This window comes from Diabrotica virgifera, chromosome 6, assembly GCF_917563875.1.
Source record: "Diabrotica virgifera virgifera chromosome 6, PGI_DIABVI_V3a".
In the NCBI taxonomy this organism is placed as follows: domain Eukaryota; kingdom Metazoa; phylum Arthropoda; class Insecta; order Coleoptera; family Chrysomelidae; genus Diabrotica; species Diabrotica virgifera.
The window spans coordinates 235088721-235111739 of NC_065448.1; the positions used below are offsets into that span (position 1 = coordinate 235088721).

At 32.6% G+C, this 23019-nt stretch overlaps 1 protein-coding gene across 15 annotated transcripts in view; it reads left to right on the forward strand.

Moving 5' to 3' along the window:
• The window catches only part of LOC114335908 (protein unc-80 homolog), a 180207-nt gene that overhangs the window by 30874 nt on the left and 126314 nt on the right, over positions 1–23019 (forward strand). For all 15 annotated transcript variants that reach the window (XR_007699013.1, XM_050654754.1, XM_050654762.1 and 12 more), the window contains exons 8-11: positions 15631–15791; positions 15845–15994; positions 16688–16818; positions 16874–17077. Coding sequence is in view for 14 of the 15 variants with exons in the window: in XM_050654754.1 (XP_050510711.1) it covers positions 15631–15791; positions 15845–15994; positions 16688–16818; positions 16874–17077 (646 nt within the window). In the remaining variant the exon portion in view is untranslated. The remainder of the gene's footprint in view (positions 1–15630; positions 15792–15844; positions 15995–16687; positions 16819–16873; positions 17078–23019) is intronic.

Genomic DNA, 23019 nt, shown 5'->3' on the forward strand with positions numbered 1-23019 from the left:
GGTCATAAAATAAACAACCTACGTTTCGCAGATGACACAGCTCTTCTTGCAAATAGTTAAGCAGAGCTGATTGATCTTATACGACTGGTCGAAAACAATCGTCAAATATTTGGTCTAAAATTAAACATATCGAAGGCAAAGATCATGATAGTAGATAGACTACATAACAATCATCCACACATAACCGAAATTGACCGGTTTGAGGTTGTGAGCTCATACTTATATCTGGGATCAATGATCACAAACACAGGGTCACTACAGGAAGAAATAAAACATAGGTAAGATCTAGCAAAAGCTGTCCACAGAAAAAATGACCACAATATGGAAGGACTGTCAAATTCTTATTAAGAACGTTAAAGATGAGGTTGACCAACTGCTTAATATTCCCAATACTGATCTACGGGTGTGAATCTTGGACCCTGATACTATCGGAAAGAAGAAAGATAGACGCCACTGAAATGGTCTGTTGTAGAGGAATGCTACGAATTACTTAGATCGACCGTTAGTTATACGTCTTCAAGCTATCCTTCATATGCTTTTTTAAGCTGTTTTTTTTCCTGGACAAAAAATATCAAGCAAAGAATATATCAAATTGAATAAGCCAAGATCCTCAACCAAGATCATCTAGTCCTCATGATTATCTAGTACTAATTTATGAATTGAATTCGCTACTTTCGCGTATCTAACTTCGATAAAAAACACCAAGATACTTGCAAACAAACCTACACCTAGTATTATAAACGCCCCTATAATTTTGGACATTCTAATATTTGTGTAGCACCTATTTTCTACGTAATTACTAAAAAAGCTTTCATGTGCAGCCGTTCCATAAAACTTATTTAAACATTTGATTATTAAATATCGGGCAATACCACTTTCCACAAACTTGGTTATGGTCTGATCCAGCAGTTTGATTAAAGCAGAATCTTTCTTAACAAAAAATACACTCTCGTGCGTTTCAAAACACGGTTTAACCACCTTGTAGTATCTCCGATCATTTTCTGCCAAATTTTCAAGTTCACTAACAAATGATGCTCTATTAGCTTAGCAACTATAGCAGAGTTTTGAGTGCGATCTTTTATACGCCTACCTACCACATGCAAGTTAGCCAAACCATCATAGAGTGTGCTGTTTCTTAGCTGGAATTTCTGCTTGAAATAATTGTTGGATAACTTCCAAGGAACACGCAATCTAACCATGTCCTGCAAGATGTTTACGACGTTCATGATAGGTGGAAAGGCTAAGTACTAGTTATGCCAGTGGAATAGTACGTACCAAATACAAGACAGGTATATAACCAAGAAATCAAAACAGTTTTTGACGAAAGAAGACGACACTTGAATCTGAAGTAAACTCCGACACCAATAAAAATACGCATTAGATCAAGTAAGATTCGTATGTAACAATAAACGGGTCTAGTCCTGCCGTCTCTTAGATAGCTAGAGAATTCTTTAGTTCTTATTAAAAATACTGAAAAAAATAGGAGCAGAAATATACTAGGTCCCACAATATCACAATAACCAAGTTAAAAGTATAAAAAACAAACATGAAGTCAGGATATATGGACAGTTTTTTGGCCACCAAAAATTTGACATAATTGATGCATGTACTTACTAATTACCAGTTATTTTGTAAGCATTTATAGGTCATCTAGCTAGAACATATACATAGCTCTCTTTGTCCAGCTTCTATAAAAACAACATAAAAATCAGTTGTACGTCTTAATGTAGGTCTTATAATATATTTTCAACTGTTGTTTTTCTTTACTAGACTAAAGAAAAAAGCAAAGAATATATCAAAGCGAAGCAAAATTTAGAATAAGTCAATATCTGCAACCATGATGGTAATCAATGTATTGATCTCATAATTTTGTGCCTACTAATTTATGAATTGAATTCTTATTTTTCTCATTTTTGCTACTTTGGCGTATCTAATTTCGATAAAAAACACCAAGATACTTGCAAACACACCTACACCTAGTATTATAAACGCTCCTATAATTTTGGACATTCCAATATTTGTGTAGCACCTATTTTCTACGTAATTACTAAAAAAGCTTTCATGTGCAGCCGTTCCATAAAACTTATTTAAACATTTGATTATTAAATATCGGGCAATACCACTTTCCACAAACTTGGTTATGGTCTGATCCAGCAGTTTGGTTAAAGCAGAATTTTTCTTAACAAAAAATACACTCTCGTGCGTTTCAAAACACGGTTTAACCACCTTGTAGTATCTCCGATCATTTTCTGGCAAATTTTCAAGTTCACTAACGAAATGATGCTCTATTAGCTTAGCAACTATAGCAGAGTTTTGAGTGCGATCTTTTATACGCCTACCTACCACATGCAAGTTAGCCAAACCATCATAGAGTGTGCTGTTTCTTAGCTGGAATTCCTGCTTGAAATAATTGTTGGATAACTTCCAAGGAACACTCAATCTAACCATGTCCTGCAAGGTATTTACGACGTTCATGACAGGCGGGAAGGCTAAAGTACTAGTTATGCTAGTCGAATAGTACGTACCAAATACAAGACAGGTATATAACCAACAGATCAAAACAGTCTTTGAAGAAAGCAGGCGATACTTAAACCTGAAGCAGACTCCACCTCCAGTAAAAATACGCATTAGATCGAGTAAAATTCGTATGTAACCATAACAGGGTATATTCCTGCCATCTCTTAGATAGTTAGAGAATGCTTCAGTTTTTATTAAAAACACTGAAAAAAATAGGAGCAGAACTATACTAGGTCCTATAATAACCATATTAAAAGTATAAAAAACAAACATCAAGTCTGGATATATGGTCGGTTTTTTGGCCACGAAAACCTGGCATACTTGATGCAAGGACTTACTAATTTCCAGGTTTTTTTTGTAAGCGTTTATAGGCCATCTAGAACATATGCATAGCTCTGTTTGTCCAGCTTCTAGTTGCACTAGCGTGGTGTACCACATGCCTCCGTCTTCTTCGGTTTCATTGTTGTGGACGAAATACTGCACTCGAAGGCCTTTGAATGATTCGCGTAGTACCGTCATTTCCACGCCGTACAAAGAGTTGTTTTTTCCTAGAATCATAGATCAGGATTGAAGAGAGAAATCAAAAGGAAGATAAGTAGTTTTATACGTACCTATAATGACGTAAGGAGGACACTGGAATATGGTTATCCTAATCGGAGAAGAAAACTTTGGTATCCATTTACGTTTCCCACTTTGGGAAACTTTCGTAAAATTAAAACCTTCTTCGAAAGTCACTTCTAAGGTAGTATTTTGTTGTACAACATGAATATTCACCTTATATTCCGTTATAATGTCCAGAAAGTACTTATTTTCTACATTCTCAACAATTGTTACGATTAAGAGATTAATGGCTTTTTCATTGACAGCTGTAGTTAAGAAGTTCGAAGAAGTATTTGGTTTTGAACTAGTTATAATCATCATCTTACTCCAAGGTCGAAACATGTCCAATAGTTCTTGAATACCGGCTAGTTTTTCGAAATTTTTTATACTTTCGGTATAAATGAGGTACTCACGACATGTCGACTTAAGAAGTTCTTTGGAATAATTCTGTTGAATGGTGACCATTGGAATGTTAGATGTCATTAAAGCTTTGTCTATTATTCTGGGCAAGTTGGTTAGTTTTGTGTTTTTTTCGAATATGTAGTACACGCATTTTTTAAAGTGTATGCTGAGTACTTTTGATAAAATGTTTTCAATCTTGGCATTTTCGGCTAAAATAAAAGTGAACTATAAATTGAAGACCTTAATGGAACATAATGGTAAGCCACACAATAAGAAATCTGAGATATTAAGGTATAAAAAAAGACGTTCGACCAATGTGTCCTTTCAGTGATGACTTACGGCGCTAAAACACTATCATTAACCCAGCAGGCCACCGCAACCAAACTTAGAGAGTACAAACAAGAGTTAGTCCAGAGTAATAAGGATATTCTGGGGATACTCAAAGATCCAGGTAGCTGACTACTTTTTTAGTTATTGTAGACCTATAGGAAGAAAACCTACCTGTTTCCTGCCTAGAGTTCGCGTCCGTTTTTTAATTATTAACAATTTAGTGCAAAAATCGCGATTTTTTCGATTTTTTGCACTCCATTCAAAACCTAAATACTTAATAAAACACTTGATTAAATTTTTGAAATTTAGTAGTTTATAAATATTAAGAATAACTTTAAAATGTCCGTAGAAACAATATTTTTATATATTCGAAAAGATAGTATTTTAACACGAATTTTCAAATAAAAAAAATTAAGCCAGGGTTCATTTGGGACAAGGTTAGCCATATGTTTTAAATAGTTGACATAAAATTACAAAATTCAGTTTTTTAGAACATTGAAAAACCTTCAAAATGCTGATTTTTGAAAGTTAAAAAGGTAATTTGTTGCTACACAAACTGCAAAATAAGCAAAAATCGTTATTTGTTAATAACTTTTACTAAAACTACCTTAGAACTTTAGTGTTTCAGTCAAAGTTGGGTATTGGCGACCGATCCATTAATTAGTTTAAGAGCTATTCAATTTGTTTATCCCAGAGTCCTTTATTTTGCAATAAGATAAGACAGAAAATAATGAAGATAGGGCAATTCTGTGTATGCCAAATAAAAGTAGAAGAGTGATAGTATCAAAATGTATTAAAAAAAGATAAAAAATTAATTAATATAGTCAAAAATCCTAATGCCAAATTTTTGAAATTTTGTAGTTTATAAATATTTAGAATAACTTTAAAAATGTTGTCCGTAGAAACAATATTTTTATATATTCGAAAAGATAGTATTTTAACACGAATTTTCAAATAAAAAAATTTAGCCAGGGTTCATTTGGGACAAGGTTAGCCAGATGTTTTTTTTTTAATTCAATTTGTTTATAATAATTCAGGAAACTCGTTAATGCCATTTTAAAGAATGGGAATTATATTTTTTCTTAAAAAATTTGCACAAACATTGTACCTTCACAGCACCCTCTACGATTTTTCAAAAATGTAGATCAAACGATTACTAGGGGGAACCTACAAATCCACCGAGTTAAAACACCGAAAAAGCAATTTCAAACGAATATAATTTTCTGTATCTCCGGATCAGCTCAATGGATTTTGATCTTTCTTTTTTTAATTTGTATGTAATTTCTACGTACATTACAAATATGCAATTTGTTTATAAATTTATTAATTAATTAACAGTCTAATTTGTTTAAACAATTGTTGAAAAAATATTTTTTTTACAAAAAAGTTATAGTACACTTTAATAAATAAATGATTTTTATTAGATAATTATTTATTGAAAATAATTTATTTATTAAAGTATACCTTAACTTTTTCTATGATTAATAACGATAGTATGATTAAAATCATTGATTTTTGGGAAAAAATTATTTTTTCAAATATTGTTTAAACAAATTAGACAGTTTATTAATTAATAAATGTCTAAACAAATTGCATATTTGTAATGTACAGAAAAATTACATACAAATTAAAAAAATAACTATCAAAATATATTCAGTAGATTCCGAGATATAGAAAATGATAGTAGTTTTAAGTTGCCTTTTTTAGTTATTGAACTCGTGCATTTGTCGGCTCCCAGCTCCCCCTTCACTTACCACGACTAGTCACCAATTGAACTACATTTTTAAAAACTCGTGTCAAATACCAGATTTTCTAATATGTAATAGTATATTGTGCAACAAGTGCAGAAAGATACTAATTTCTCACGAGTTTGAAAAGTTGCGGTACGAGCGCAAGCGAGTGCCGCAATTCAAACGAGTGAGAAATTATCTTTCTGCACGTGTTTTACACTATACTTTTTCTACAAGCACAGTTTTTCCTAAAAATAAAAATCACAATTTCCAAACGACGATTAATTATAATAGGTACCTATGTGATAAATTTTAAACTGTATTTAATTAATACCTACTAATCAATTTAAATTCCTTATACCTAAATAAATTACGCAGAAATCAGTTAAAAAATAATGCACTGCCTTAATTTGTTTAAATTTAAACAATTATTACACATTATTGACATTATATTTATGCAGTCACGGATTTACACAAAACCTACTTCATTCGACGTCTCTTGCACAGGTTGCTAAATCCTTATTGGTTATTTGATAATTATAAAATGTTTAATAAGAATAAAATTGTAAAATAAAACAGTTGTAACATCCATAATTTAGTTTCTATGCTATAGTTAAATATAATAATTGTCTTATAGGTTATATATTTGTCTAAAGTTTAACCACGGATGTAAACAGAATATAACGTTACTCAGAATGCGGTAGTCCACGGATGTAAACAGAATATAACGTTACTCAGAATGAGGTAGTCAACTGTGCAGAAAAGAACTTTGCGGCACAGAAACGTCACTTTGCGGCACAGAAACGTCACTTTTCTGCACACTAATGTCAAATATCTTATACTGTGAGAAAATATCAAGTTTGCTAACATAAAACCGTGCAGAAAAGTGCACTTTGAATAGTGGTTGTAGAAAATAGTATATTGTGCAACAAGTGCAGAAAGGTACTAATTTCTCACGAGTTTGAAAAGTTGCGGTACGAGCGCAAGCGAGTGCCGCAATTCAAACGAGTGAGAAATTACCTTTCTGCACGTATTTCACACTATACTTTTTCTACAAGCACAGTTTTTCCTAAAAATAAAAATCACAATTTCCAAACGACGATTAATTATAATAGGTACCTATGTGATAAATTTTAAACTGTATTTAATTAATACCTACTAATCAATTTAAATTCCTTATACCTAAATAAATTGCACAGAAATCAGTTAAAAAATTAATGCACTGCCTTAATTTGTTTAAATTTAAACAATTATTACACATTATTGACATTATATTTATGCAGTCACGGATTTACACAAAACCTACTTCATTCGACGTCTCTTGCACAGGTTGCTAAATCCTTATTGGTTATTTGATAATTATAAAATGTTTAATAAGAATAAAATTGTAAAATAAAACAGTTGTAACATCCATAATTTAGTTTCTATGCTATAGTTAAATATAATAATTGTCTTATAGGTTATATATTTGTCTAAAGTTTAACCACGGATGTAAACAGAATATAACGTTACTCAGAATGAGGTAGTCAACTGTGCAGAAAAGAACTTTGCGGCACAGAAACGTCACTTTGCGCCACAGAAACGTCACTTTTCTGCACACTAATGTCAAATATCTTATACTGTGAGAAAATATCAAGTTTGCTAACATAAAACCGTGCAGAAAAGTGCACTTTGAATAGTGGTTGTAGAAAAAATGATTTTTTCTACGAACAATATTTTTAAAGTTATTCTAAATGTTTATAAACTACAAAATTTCACAAATTTGTCATTAGGATTTTTTACTATATTAGATAATTTTTTTATCTTTTTTTAGTACATTTTGATAGCATCAGTTTTCTACTTTCATTTGGCATACGCAGAATTGCCCTATCTTCATCATTTTCTGTCTTATGTTATTGCAAAATAAAGGTTTCTGGGATAAACAATTCGAATAACTCTTAAACTAATTAATGGATCGGTCACAAATTTTGAGGGTTTGTTAAGTGCCCCAATACCCAACTTTGGGTGAAACACTAAAGTTCTAAGGTAATTTTAGTAAAAGTTATTAACAAATAACGATTTTCACTTATTTTGCAGTTTGCGTAGCAACAAATCAACTTTTTAACTTTAAAAAATCGGCATTTTGAAGGTTTTTTAATGTTCTAAAAAATTAAATTTTGTAATTTTATGTCAACTATTTAGCTTTTGAATGGGGTGCAAACAATCGAAAAGTCGCGATTTTTGCACTAAATTGTTAATAATTAAAAACGGACGCGAACTTTAGGCAGGAAACAGGTAGGTTTTCTTCCTATAGATCCTACCTAGATCTTTGAGTGTCACGAACATGGTCTATTTCTAGCTTATTGTCCTGGAGTATAAGGCACAAAATAAGAAAGCTGAAATATTAAGGTATAAAGTAAAAAAAAAAACTATAAAATATTGATTTGACTTAAAAAATTTAGCACATATGTATATGTGAAAAAAAAAGATGTTCGACTAATGTGTCCTTCCAGTGATGACTTACGGCGCTGAAACACTATCATTAACCCAGCAGGCCACCGCAACCAAACCTAGAGTGGTCCAAAGAAGAATGGAACGGTCACAACTTGGACTGACTCTCAGAAACAGGGTTAGAAACGAGGAAATTAGAAGAAGGACAGGCGTCACAGATGTCATAGAGCGAATATCATGGCTGAAGGTGAATTGGGCGGAAAATGTGGCCTGAGTGAAGGACAAAAGATGGACTCAAAAAATTACAGTATGGAAACCACGAACAGACAGAAGAAGAGGTAGACCCCCTATTCGATGGACAGACGACGTCAAAAGGATCGCTGGGAATTGGTTGCAGGAAGCCCATGACCGACAGAACTGGAAGAAATTAGGAAAGGCCTATGTTTTACTTTGGACGAAGAAGGCTGGATGATGATTATATCAGCAATAACTCCGCCATCTTATGGAATAATCGCCAAACAATTTGTAGGTTACTATTATCTTGAAATAAGATCTTTAATTGTATATACAGTCGAACCCGCTTATAAGAGTACCGGTTATAAGAATTTCCCGGTTTATGGAATATAAATTCGAGGTCCCGAAACGTTTCCATTTACTTCTTTATAAATCTATCGGTTTATTGGAATACGTATTATTAAAACAATACCGCTTATTAGAATAGGTATTTTTCAGATAAACGAATAAATTTTTACCTAGAATTTCGAATTTCCTAAAAATTTAAATTATGTCTTGTATTATGGTTTCTCGCAAAGGGCTTCGAAGGCCTGTAGTCCTATTTTATTTATATTGTTTGAGTTTGTCAGATAGGTAATAAATATTTTATTGCGTTGTTATGAGTACCAAATTAATCGTTTACCGACAAATTAAGTCGTAAAATAATTTCCTTTGTCTACAAACAATACATATTGCCATTCACTTGCCTGTTCTAAAATTTTTAAGAAACAGTTCGCCCATCCTAATCGCTTGTAAAGTTATAAACCGTTTTCGGGATGGCCAAGCCATTGTAAATTTTTCTAATTTTTATAATTCAGAACAACAAAAGTGACTAGTATTTTATATAACAAAAAAACAAGCTACAATTTCCGATTATTTTTCAAGACTAAATAAGTAATTTTCTTATTAAGTACCTACATTATGTATTTTAATACGACAATTTTTACATAATTTATATATTGCATACATTTCATATTAATTACTGTATGCATTTACATAATACAGGGTGTAACAAAAATACAGGTCATAAATTAAATCACCTATTCTATACTTTGTCTACCCAAAAGACGGAGTAATCACGTGAATACCATGTGAACTCATGAAATATTTAGGTCTTTGCCTACAAGCAGTAAAACTTCAGTCAAACAGTCAGAATTCGTGGCAAACAGTTGGTCAGTGAGAGAACAATAATACAGTCATCAGTGTTGTCCTCTTTACTCGTGCTGGTCGACTTTTCGCTGAGAGTTTCAGCCGGTGTGGCTACTTGTTGGAACAAACCCTATTATATTACCATCACTTTGTGATTTTTAAACCATTGGCGTACCAGAAAAATAAAATAAAAAGTTTTTCTACAGACAAAAATTGAAATAAACGATTAATTTATAAAAATATATTATGTACATAATAATGAAGAAAAACGTACAATTCAAAAGGATGAATAGGGCTTTTCATTCACAGTCATTTGTTTCGAGCTTTTGTCATGTGTCATATAATATTAAAACAGGGCCCCCGTAACCGGGCGTGCAACGCGTGCGACGCACGGGGGCGCAGCCCCAAAAGGGCGCCAAACCGAAGGTTTGGCAAATAAGAAATATTTATTTTAACGAGATATTCATTTTTTATACAATTTTAACATTACATTTTTAACGAACATCTGGAGAAATTTCAAAAATAAAAAAAAATATTTGGCATTGATAAAAAAAATATTGGCATTGACGTTTTTTGAGACGAGGAATTCAAATTTTGATGGTGAATAGGTTGGATTTTGGGTTAAATAGATTTTTTAATAATTTAATAGAAACACCCAATTTGATAAATAATACATGTTATAAAAATGCAAAGATTGTAATATAAAAATAATAATGTACCTTTATATTTATTTCTAAACTACCGTTTTGAAGTAGGTATAGTCTGTTCGCTAAACTCAGACGCAACTGGCTACATATTTTAGTCGATAATTTTTTTGTTTTTTGCCAATTTGGCAAAAATTGGCGAAATTACTAACTATTTAGTGATTATTAACTATTTAGTAATTATTTTTTGCCAATTTTACTAAAATTGGCAAAATTACCGACTAAAATATCTAGAAAGTTGCGTCTGAGTTTAGCGAACAGACTATACCTATGTATTTTGTATAACACCAGCAGCAAAAAGCTCATTTTGGCGCCCACCAAATAGGGGCGTCCGCCTGCAGTGCATCACTTTCAGGCCCGTTATCGCCGGCCCTGTGTGGCTCAATGGTAAGATACTATCTTAAAGATAGCCGACCTTTGGATCCAAGGGTTCTGAGTTGTGAATCCTAGCTGAGTATAAAAAAATGTTTCTTTATTAAAAATCAGTTAATAGAAATAATTTCTATCCTTGTGGGATAGGTGAAGGGAGTGCAGACGTTCGGATCCAATTAGCGTCTCTTTGTAAAGACAATGAAGTCGACTTTACTCAAGTAACAAGACATTTACTTAACACACACACACTACACATTACACTATAATCTGAATGTGAAATCAACTGCACAATCCCAATGGCCAAAAAAATTACGGAGATGAAAATGTTGTTGAAGGAATAATTGCCCAAGCGGGAAAACTGGCAGCTGATGAACAAGGTTTTCCTTCGTTAAATATCGTGAGATGAAAATATAAACCAAAATTTTTCGATTATGAACATAGAAAAGAGACATTTCATGATCCAAAAACCGCGTTTAAAATATTATATTTTTTTTAGAATAATTGGTCAAATTCGTTAAATAGTAGATTTGATGCAATGTCTTATTATGATAATGTTTTTGGTTTTTTCAGTGATATTTTTACATTAAGTGACCATGATATTTTAAAACATTGTCTTGCTCTTCAACAAAAGATTGATCAAGTAAAGATTGATGCAACTGATTTATTTAGTGAGATAAAAGCTTTATAATTAGGTTCTTTAATTGCCTAACTCATCAGATCTACTTGATATTCTTCAATATATATTTGAAAATAATATAACTTCATCTTTAGCAAATATCACTGTTTCATGAAGAATCATCCCTCATTTTACCGGTGTCTGTTGCTTCTGGTGAGAGATCATTTTCAAAATTAAAGTTAATTAAAAATTGTTTGAGCTGTACTATGGTACAGGAAAGATTATCTGGTTTGGTAATATTAACAATCGAGCAAGAGCTCGTCAATAAAATTGACTTTAAAGATATTATAAAAGAATTTGCTGCCGTCAAATTTAGAAAACACCCATTTAATAATTCAAGTTAGATTTAAGGGCGTTGGCGCAAAATTTCGAGCTAATGTGTTTTAATAAATGCATTAATTTTTTCGAATCCTGAGATAACTAAATATGTAAGAAATTTTTGAAAAATCTAAACGCAGAATGAAAGAGGGCCGAAAGTCCTTGAAAACTTCTATATTGTTTATTTTAATAAATTACAGGAGTGAAAAAAAAAGAGAAAATTTAGTGTAATTTTTAATTTCAAATATCTCATTCAAAAGGACTTTTTGGTCATTCTACGGAAGGGACTTACGGCCCTCGGTAATAATGTAATCTTTCATTCTGCGTTTAAATTTTTCAAAAATACCTATTAGTTTTTTTAGGATTCGAGAAAAATTAATGCATTTAAAACACATTGGCCCGAAATTTTACGCCTACATCCTTCACTAATATACATATTAACGTTTTATTTGTTTTTTGCCATTATTAGTAAATTAGTTACAAGAAACATAAAATTTGAGTTCTTGCAATTTCTGTTGTTTTATTACGAGTAAAAAATAAAAAATTATAGATTTATTTCATAATTGGATATAGGTAGATTTAAAGGGCGCCAAAATATATCCAGCACGCGTGCGCCGCTCAACCTTGCGGGGGCCCTGTATTAATATATCTACGTCGTACGTTATTGGTATTTCCAATGATACAAACTGAAGACGTATGACGTAGATATATTAATATTATGTGACACATGACAGAAGCTCGAAACAAATGACAATTGATGAAAAGCCCTATTGGGAGCGTTATAAAAGATTGAGGTACCGCTAAAATGTAAATAACCCAAGCTCTACTGTACGGGAAATATTGTATATAGTGTTAATTTTAAACAATTTCAAACATTAGGGGTAGAAGTAGAGAATACAATTTTAAAATATACCTTCTTAACCTCAATCTGATATTATGCTTAACCTAAAAATGTTGAATACAATACAGAAATAATAGAAATTCCTTAAAAAGTATTATCAATAATAAAACATGGAAGTGGCTTTAAAAATGAGTAAAAATTATGAGAGTCAAAATACTACAAACTAACTTTATCTAACGTGGACATTATAAACATGTAAACTTAAATGTGTAAGTGATGGTAGCTTACCCCATTTGTTTGCACTAAAGCAATGTTTATTTGTCAAATAACCATGTTTTTCCTGTTTTCTGACAGCAGTAACATATTTGAAATAAATAATTTTTTTGTCCAAATTAATTTAATTTTTAATAAAAATGGACAGCCAGTATAAATATTTTAATATTAATATTACTAAATAGAGAATTAAATAACCTTTCATGAGCTATCACACGACCCCTACTCTCAGTTAAAAAAAATCATCGATTACGTCATCACGCCGAGATGGATGACTTCACTATTATGATATATGTATATACCAGTATAAAACTTGACCTGTTTCGGTATTTCTCCCCAAAATCGGCCATTCTAGAGAAAATGAATTTATTCCAACCTAAACACTGTATATACTATGCTCAACTTACTTTTCAAACATCATAATAAACGATGCTTCATTAAAAAAATCTCAAATATTTAAATCAAATGACACGACGACGTCTTAAAAAATGTATATTTTGAAAAATTAAATTGTTATCATAATTATAATAAAATGATGTTGGGTTTCCGTAATTTAAATTTGGCCTGTGGTTGGATCAATTACAAAAAAGCATTACGGCGGTAAATTTGAATTACTCCTCCTATGTAAAAAGGAGGTGTTATACATATAACATATTTGTAAATCAACAAAAACGGTTTTAGAAAAATATAAGCTTCTTTGATTTTTTTCCGAAAGAAGCAAGTTTTCGATCTAAACTGACTCCCCCAATATTTATACTGCGTGATTCTGTCCACAATACAAATCACAATATTTATTCGAAATACCTTAATGCACGCCCTTGTATACAATGCCGATAACTGACCGATACAACTTCTGCGAAGTAAGTACCTTAATCCCACTCTTCGACTGTTATTTTTCAAGAAGCACGTGCCTGATCCCTTGATCACGCGTTTTTATTACTCTTTCTGTTGGGTAGACAGACTGTAGGACCTTGTAGGACCAAAAATAGTTCGAATGAACCTAACTTACCTTAGTACAAATATGCACATAAAAAAAGTTACAGCCCTTTTAAGTTACAAAATGAAAATCGATTTTTTCCAATATATCGAAAACTATTAGAGATTTTTTATTGAAAATGGGCATGTAGCATTTTTATGGCAGGAATATCTTAAAGAAAAAATTATAGTGAAATTTGTGCACCCCATAAAAATGTTATGGGGGTTTTGTTCCCTTAAACCCACCCAAACTTTTGTGTACGTTCCAATTAAATTATTATTGTGATACTATTAGTTAAATTCAATATTTTTAAAACTATTTTGGTTCTTAGTATTTTTTCGACAAGGCAGTTTTTATCGAGTTGCGGCTTCTTTCCTAATATGTTTACGTAGAGATTTTATGGGGGTTTTGTTCCTTTAAACCTCCCAAATGGTTGTGTACGTTCCAATTAAACTATTACTGCGATACCATTAGTTAAACACAGTGTTTTTAAAACTTTTTTGCTTCTTTGTATTTTTTCGATAAGGCACAATTTATCGAGATGTGACTTCTTTTTTAATATGGTTCAAAATATACCTAAAAATGTAAATCATAAATATTTTCCTATTATTATCAAGTCTCCATAGTCGTACTTAGCCATATACAAATATGTGGTGGATTTGACAAATAATATGCAAAATATCTCGACAAATACTGACTTCTCGAAAAAGTACCAAGAGGCAAAGAAGTTTTTAAAGCATTGTGTTTAACTAATGGTACTACAATAATAATTAAATTGAAACGTACACAAAAGTTGGGGGGGGGGGGGGGGTTTAAAGGAACCAAACCCCCATAAAATTTTTATGGGGTGTCTAAATTTCACTATAATTTTTTCTTAAGATACTACTGCCATAAGAATGCCACATGTTCATTTTCAATAAAAAATCTCCAATAGTTTTCGATATATTGGAAAAAATCTATTTTCATTTTGTAACTTCAAAGGGCTGTAACTTTTTTTTATGTGCACATTTGTACTAAGGTAAGTTAGGTTCAATCGAACTATTTTTAGTCCCAGAATATGTGATTAAATTTATGACCTGTATTTTTGTTACACCCTGTATAATGTAATTTGGTTTTTTAATAAATACGTTAGGCTATTGTATTATTGACATAAAAAGACCTAAAACCATATACATATACATATTAACATAGTATGTACTATTATTAATTACGTATATTCGGTACACTTATTACGGCTAGCCACCAATGATCGGTTATTAGAATATCCCGGTTATAAGAATATTTTTGCTTAGCAAGAAGGCTATTCCAATAAGTGGGTTCGACTGTATAAAAAATAATTTTAATTATTATTTCTGACCTGTTACTGTGCCTGCTATTACCAAAAGTAATACAATTTGCCCTATATTCATTATCTCTCACAAGACAGCAAATATATACTGATACTAACCATTATTTTAACACCAGAATAAGGTAATTAAACGTTAAATATAACTATACAAATATAAGGACCTAAACTTTACCACAAGTAATTGCTTCTTACTTTTTGGAATCAATTTATTTTGTCACGGTTTGGGCTATTTATTGTACGATTTATTTGCTAAGTAGGTGGATATTCTATTCCAAAGTGGAAATCGAAAAAAAAAGAACTTATTTTAAAATAAAATTGTGGTTTATCCCCAGTAAACGTAGTAAATGATATTAAGATACTACAAGAAAATTTATTTAAAGTAATACTGGAATAATTTAGAGGAAGACTAGAAAATTTTATTAATACAATATTTAAATTTATATACTAACTGATCAAATACGAAATAGAATAGGAAATTTTTAAATCTAAAATATGTCCTTACTACCTTAATGTTTCCCACTCAAGTGGTAAGCGTACAATGGTACCATCTACTTCGAAGTTTATGAACGAAAACAATTGATTCATTATCGTTTTCTGAGCATAAAAAGCTTTTCTAGAAGATGTAAATATTTGCACATTTCGGGTAGTAGGTACAATATCACTTTATTGAACTTTTGTATGGACTTTTTAGGAAAGCAATCTCAAGACGAACCCCTTACCCGAGACAGTCCAACGAGTCAAGGAATAAGTGCTTCGAGCTCCGATCAACAGCACTTTCCGCTCCCAGGTCCTGTTACATGTGGGGCTCCAGTTACCATAACCGCTACCATTACTACAAAGGTCGACGATGAGGTAGTTGACAAAAATCATTTTTATAAATTTAGAAATAAAACGTTGTTTTGTAGGGTTCTTGGGTATCGTCTCCAAAAGATACAGTATTTCCAGAAACTATACCAGAAGAAAGTTCTAGTACGGAAGAAGAACACGTTGTTATATTCAGATTGCCATCGCTGAATGAGTCAGATGGTTTTATTCGAGACCCCTCTATTTATACTGTGAGTATAACACACTTTGATCACTGATTTTTACTAAAAAATACAGTACGCACCAAAATTATCGAATTATTTTAAAATTCTAACTTTTTTTCTTTTTCCTCTTTATACGAAATTCTATTTGTTTATTGACGAATCGATACCTCTATGGAAGGTTGTAACACTTTATTTTTTGAGCGGTCGGTCGATAATTATTTTGCCGATTGGTGCTTTATCTCTTGCTATTTTAACCACACGCATTTCCCTCATTCTTATTTGGATATTCCGTTCTTTGTTTATTAGTATCCATTCCGTAAATAAATTCAAGAGCATAGGGCTCAATGAGTATGTAAGTTATCCATCTATTCTGACTTCCATTTTGTGATTTTAGTAGATGTTTTATTCTGTCAAATGCTGTCTTCAAGTCAACTCTAGTGATTTATCAGGAATTTGCTTTATTACTAATAGGTCTGGATCCCGCGTATGAAAAAAAGTTGATTAATAGCAAGCTGAAAATTTGTTAATAGCTTAAGGGTGTCTAGTCGGACAAACTTTGATATATGGGAACACTGGAACAGGGGAAGTTTTAATTGTAGAACAGGTTAAAAATTTGGAACGGCCAGACAACGAAAACGACACATGTATTTTGTCCGACAGAACAGACTTATTAGAGATTAATATTATTACTTTCAACAGTTTTGATTACTCTATTTTAAGGCTGAAACCAGTATTATTCAACTGGCTATGAGACGTAATGGTAGTGGACGCACGGTTAATAACGTTAAACCGGAGCATATTTCACCAGGAGACCCCAAAGCTGGAACCAAACCACCAATGCAGAAAGTTGGGTAAGTATAATAAAAAATTCCTTTATCTTACTTAATGTTTTGTTGGTTCTTTCAGCTCTTCCACCGACAAAGATTCATTGGATAGCAGTAAACTGCCTTCAACAGAGGCTCCAGCCAAAGAAGATATGACTAAAATGGCTATGCACGTCTATGACAGTTCAGCAGCGACATTTTTAGACGTTGCTGTTTTGAGGTGTTTGTTCATAACGTTATGGCAAGAGGAGGGAATCTACTGGGCTCTGCATTATATGTACAATAGGTAAGATAACACATCGTTCATCATCATCATCAATCAGCCCTGATTTGTCCATTGTTGAACATAGGCCTCCTCCAGGTATATCCATCTTCTTTTATTCTGCGTATCTGCTGCCGAATTGGTCACAATTCTTTTGAAGTGGTCGGTGCGTCGCGTTGGTGGTCTTCCCCGTAGTGATGTTGATTATAGTTACTTTCGAGTATTCGTTACAAATCGTTACTTTTGTATAAAGTAATCATTTAAAGTATTCGTTACTTTGATTACTTTTGTTACTTTTGTATTTGAGTACAGGTAATATTATCGAGAATCGCATTTCTCAGTACATATTTTGTATTAGTATTAGTAGGATACTTTGATTACTATGATTACTCTTGTATTTGAGTACCGGTAATCATATCGAGAATCGCATTTCTCAGTATTTCGTATAAGTATAAGATCCGATATAACGACCTTCACCGATCTATTTAGGTAATGGATAGAACTTAAATGATATGTAATTGTTCTGTCATTGCTGCTCCTCAATATCAGTAATCTCGAGTAATCTATTTGCACCAATTAAGTGCCAAAAACAAACCCTCGTAACTCTAGATGACGTACCTTAGCAGTAACCTAGGGCACCCAGGTGCTTCTGAGGTTAGTTCTGATTGCAAATTCGTGTTCAGTGACCCCAAATACCCCGAAATAAGAAAATCTGGCCCTTAATATGCTGATTTTAACATATTTATGCATTTTTCGATGCGTTTTATACACTTTAAAACATAATAATGCATTTTCACCTATATTTTTATTGTAGATTTTTTTTCAGACGTCATCGTAATCCTAAATACAATGCAAAAAGTTGCAAGTCTCTATATACCTACTATATTTAAAAATAGATTTATTCCTGTGTTTTTAGTGTTAAATGTGCTGGTCTAATACAGTAAACTCTCTCTTAACGGACACCTCTCTTCGCCGGACACCTCCTCTATACGGACGATTTTTAAAACAAAAATTAATCGACCATCTATGAACCTGTACCCTTTAATTCCCTTCGACGGACACTCTCAACAATGGACGCGGACAGTAAATGATGTGTAAATGCGAACAGTCAATGAAAAAAATTAACATTTTTTCCAAATATTTTACAATATAAAACTATATATATGTATATAATACATATTTATTATTTCAAATCAATACAGATGTCCACGACCTGATATTTGATACTGTTCACATTATCAACACTACATAAGTAATAAAAATTTAGTTGGTCGGGAAAGAAATGCGGCACCAGAAAATTGTTAATTTTGTTTTGACTGGAACAAGGATTTAAGAATTTTAACCGGAATGTCTGATTAAGCATATCCAATAGATGTCGTTGTATTTTTATGAATGTTTTCTTAAAAATTTTATTTTCGGATTAAATTTCATAATAAATTTTTTGTCTACTTTTAGATTTTTTTAAGTTTGAAAGATCAAAGTGATTTAATCAATCAGGTTTCTGGAAACGGAAACCTGGAAGCGAAAAGAAAATTTTTGAAAACCGATGGTACTGCATTAGACCTATAAATAATTGTTTTCGATTGGTTTTGTGAAGTGCGGTCTAAAAATATTCCAGTTTCTGGTAAAATGATTCATAGGTCTGGATCCCGCATATGAAAAAAAGTTGATTTATAGCAAGCTGAAAATTTGTTAATAGCTTAAGGGTGTCTCGTCGGACAAACTTTGATATATGGGAACACTGGAACAGGGGAATTTTTAATTGTGGAACAGGTTAAAAATTTGGAACGGCCAGACCACGAAAACGTCACATGTATTTTGTCCGACAGAACTTCCAATTGATTTGTTACCCTTTCATTAAACTCTCATGCAAAAATCAGACTTCTATTTATTATTTGTCATAATTCCTGTCATTTGACATGTTCTACGTATTCCACTCATTATAATGCCCATTTGGTGATAAATAGCAGCCTGATTTTTGCATGAGAGATTAATGAAAGGGTATCAAATCAATTGGAAGTTCTGTCGGACAAAATGCATGTGACGTTTTTTGGTGTGGTCGTTCCAAATTTTTAACCTGTTCCACAATTAAAACTTCCCCTGTTCCAGTGTTCCCATATATCAAAGTTTGTCCGACTAGACACCCTTAAGCTACTAACAAATTTTCAGCTTGCTATTAATCAACTTTTTTTTCATACGCGGGATCCAGACCTATCAAGGAAAGGCATTAGAAGTTGCAAGGGAACTAAGCGTTGATATGAAAACGGGTCATTTTAATGACAGTATTAGGTAGGTACTCTCCGCGAGACATTATTAACGCAGATGAGACGGGATTATTTTTTAGAGTTTCGAGCATTACCCAAGAAAACTTATACCCTGAAAGGAGAAAGATGCATTAAAGGCAAGCTGCTAAAAATAAGATCACAATTCTATTTTGTACCAATATGATATTTCGATAGAAGAATGCAGAGAGAAAACCGAAAAGTTCAATAATCAATGTTTATAGACAATGCTGCGTGGTCATCCACAACTTGTGTTATGTAATATTAAACTAGTATCTCTTTTTATATATACATACATACATACATGCACTTATTTTTAAAAAATTTAAGTTAACATATTTTTTTCTCTTCAACAGACACCTCCTTTAAAAGGACACTTTATGCGGAACGACTACTGTCCGTTAAAGAGAGAGTTCACTGTAAAAACAATGCCATACCTTACATGTAAAATTAAAGTTGATGATCATAGTCTAGAAATATTATCATTTCTACATATTTTCCGGTCAATCTAAGCTGTTTTTTTCTAGGCCTGATAAGAGTAGTGTGTATTTATTATTAAAATCTAATGTGTTGCATTTTTATTTTCAGAAGAACTAACATCTGTGAAATTCTGTGAATTATCTACCTCGACAAATCGTGTTTCTGGGTGCATGCTTTGTTAAATGATATACTTCAGCTACTTCTCAGCGCCCTGTAATAGGGAACTTGCACTAAAAAATTTTTTTGCACAAAATTGTTAATTTATGTTTTAAAATGTTATATTCAAAATATTACGTCTTAACAATGAATAGTGTACGTACAACATCTAATCAAAGTTCCGCGCCTAAAATTTCCGTTTTAAACAACTTCAAAAGCGAGACCTGGGGTCTGACGTCACAGGCCACTCGTATCGTTTGTCCGTTCGGGGTGGGCTATTGCATTTAATGCAGTTTGCCCATAGATAAATAATATAGTTGAAATATCTTGTTTTACTCTGTGGCAAAAATGATTTTTTCTGTGACAGGCAAAATATTAACATTTTATCTCCGTTGACATGTATCAAAAAGTTCTTTTTTATGAAATTACTTTGTTCGTTTCTTGTGTTGAAGAACAAAGAAGAAACAAGTAACTTAAAAATAAACAAAACTTTTAGTAATAAAAGTAAGAGTAACTAAAAAGCATTGGTGCTACTATAGTATGCGGTCTACAGTCGGGTTTCTACTATAGCTTGCGGTCTACCGAGGGATGCGGTGTAAGTATAAGTTGAGATGATAAAGATATTAACTTGTAAAATTACAATAATGATTCTTCTTATTTATGCGTATTATTAACTTTGTAAAGAAGGATTTTGTTGGCTATGTAAAACACGTATGTGTATGTTTACACGGCTATGTATGTTTACACGTTCTATCGGTACGTCTGCTAATCACCATAATCTTTTCTCAGAAGGCTTTGAACACAATAATGAAAGGCTCCAGTAGGTACTAATAAACATTATAATAAAATATAATCTTTATTATAATGCAAATTACACCGAAATCTTTTCCAGGATATACGAAATCCTTCGATTAGAGAGGTAGGTAGATCAATCCCACGGCGTAAACCGTATACTATAATATAATGGTACCAAACTATTGTTATAAACGGTTTAAACATGCTTATTAATAACTCTTACTTATTTGCCTTGACACCTCGCATTTCTCCAATAGAATAGCTTTTACTACTTTTTATAAAAGTTGCCACGATGAAGACATCAACGGTAGGTAAGTTAGTCAGATTGACCTTTTGAAAAACCCTCGTCTGTCATATTATGCGTTTTAAACTCTTTACAAAGTAGCACTCAACTTTATCAATTTCAGTTTAAAACTAAGCTGATTGGGGAACTACTTATTACAATATATAAGATGAACATAAATAATACCTAGGAATTTTCCATTAAAGACGATTAAAATGTAATATACCCGTGATACCTACCCTAATCGCGTTGTTTCCGCCGGTTGACCGTGGCCGGTGACGTCGAACCAATATATAGAAGGACGTTCAAGAGCCTCCTAAGATATTTGAATTTTATAGCATTTTCAAAGCGTCGTAATTAGCGTACGGGTTAAAAATATTTGTTTTTTTCGCATGCAAGCGTTTTAAGATCATGTTATCTTATGTTTTTTAATATCATTTTTATATTTAAAAATTTTTGCAAGTTCCCTATTCTGTAAAACTCTTCATAGCCTTCGCCCTTCATAGTTTATAGATAAAATTTCAGTTAACTGTACTGATACCGAACACTCGTTGAATACCGGTCCGACTTCGATATCAACCGATATGAACCGAGTAGATACAATACTCAAAATCAAAATAGGTACTCGCTCTGATATGATTGGTACGAAGTAATCAGAGTAATCAAAGTAACGATTTACCTCTCTGTATAGTAATCGTTACTTTCGGTATTCGTAAGTATCGAGTACTTTGTAACGAATAGTTACTTTTTCAATATCACTACCTCCCCGGCGCTTCCCTTGTCTGCCCGTGATCTTCACTCAAGCATTTTTTTGTCCACTTTGTCATCTTTTATTCTTGCAACATGCCCCGCTTATCTCCATTTTTCCCTTGTAATATACGTTCGATAATATCTTCCACTCCTATTCGTCTGCGAACTTCCTGGTTTCTTAGTACATTATATTTCTTAAGTTTATTCCAAACATTGATCTCTCCATTTTACGTTGTGTCCTATTCAATTTTCCCACTGATGTTTTTGTGAGAGTTAAGGTTTCTACTCCGTATGTGAGGACTGATAGTACAAACTGGTGAAAGGTTCCCTTTCTAAATGGATTGAGACATTTTTTTAACATGTCTCTGATTTATCCGAATGCATCCCAACCTAAACTTATTTCGCGATTCAAATACACATATCTATCCACAACTTCTATGGACGATTTCTCGATTTCTAGTAGCTCATTGAGGACGACATTTGTCATCACTTTTTTTCCATACTCTGTGTACATATTTAAACCGACACTTTGTGTTGGCTTCTCATAAACCGTCTGTTATGAGAAAAATGGCATCGGCATATCGGAGATAATTTAGTTTCTTCTCTCTATATCTCTATAAGAATTTTTACAGTTGTCGACGCCTTTTCCTTTCAGCCAACGTCTCCAGTCCTTTCTATTCTGCCATTCTCCATCTCTAAGGTCTCGTCTTTCCATGGCCTCGTCCACTTCATCCCTCTATGATCTTCGGAGTCTACCTCTTCTTCTCTTCCCTATTGGGCTCCAATCCGAAATCTTTGATATCCACCTTGTACGATCTGCTCTTCTCACATGTCCTTACCAAATTAAACGTTTTTCTTCGATGTAGCTGACGATGTCTTATTCTAGTGACATTCTTCGTTTTATACCCTCATTTCTAATGCGATCTACTCTTGTCACTCTGCACCTTCTTCTCATGAACTCCATTTCTTCTTTTTCTTCTTTTTGAATAGACATGACTGTCTGTTTTTTCAATGTGCCTCTAGTAAGTTGTTCCGTCGTTTTCGTGGTCTTCCCACTGATCGTCTTCCTATTGGGGAACCGTCTCTCGCTGTCCTGACTATCCTATTTGTTGTCATTCGGCTTAAGTGGTCATTCCATTATATTCTTCTGTTTCTTACTCAGTTATTATTGTTGTTACTGTCCCATAAAGTCTTACCATCGACTTTTCGAAGGGTTTTCA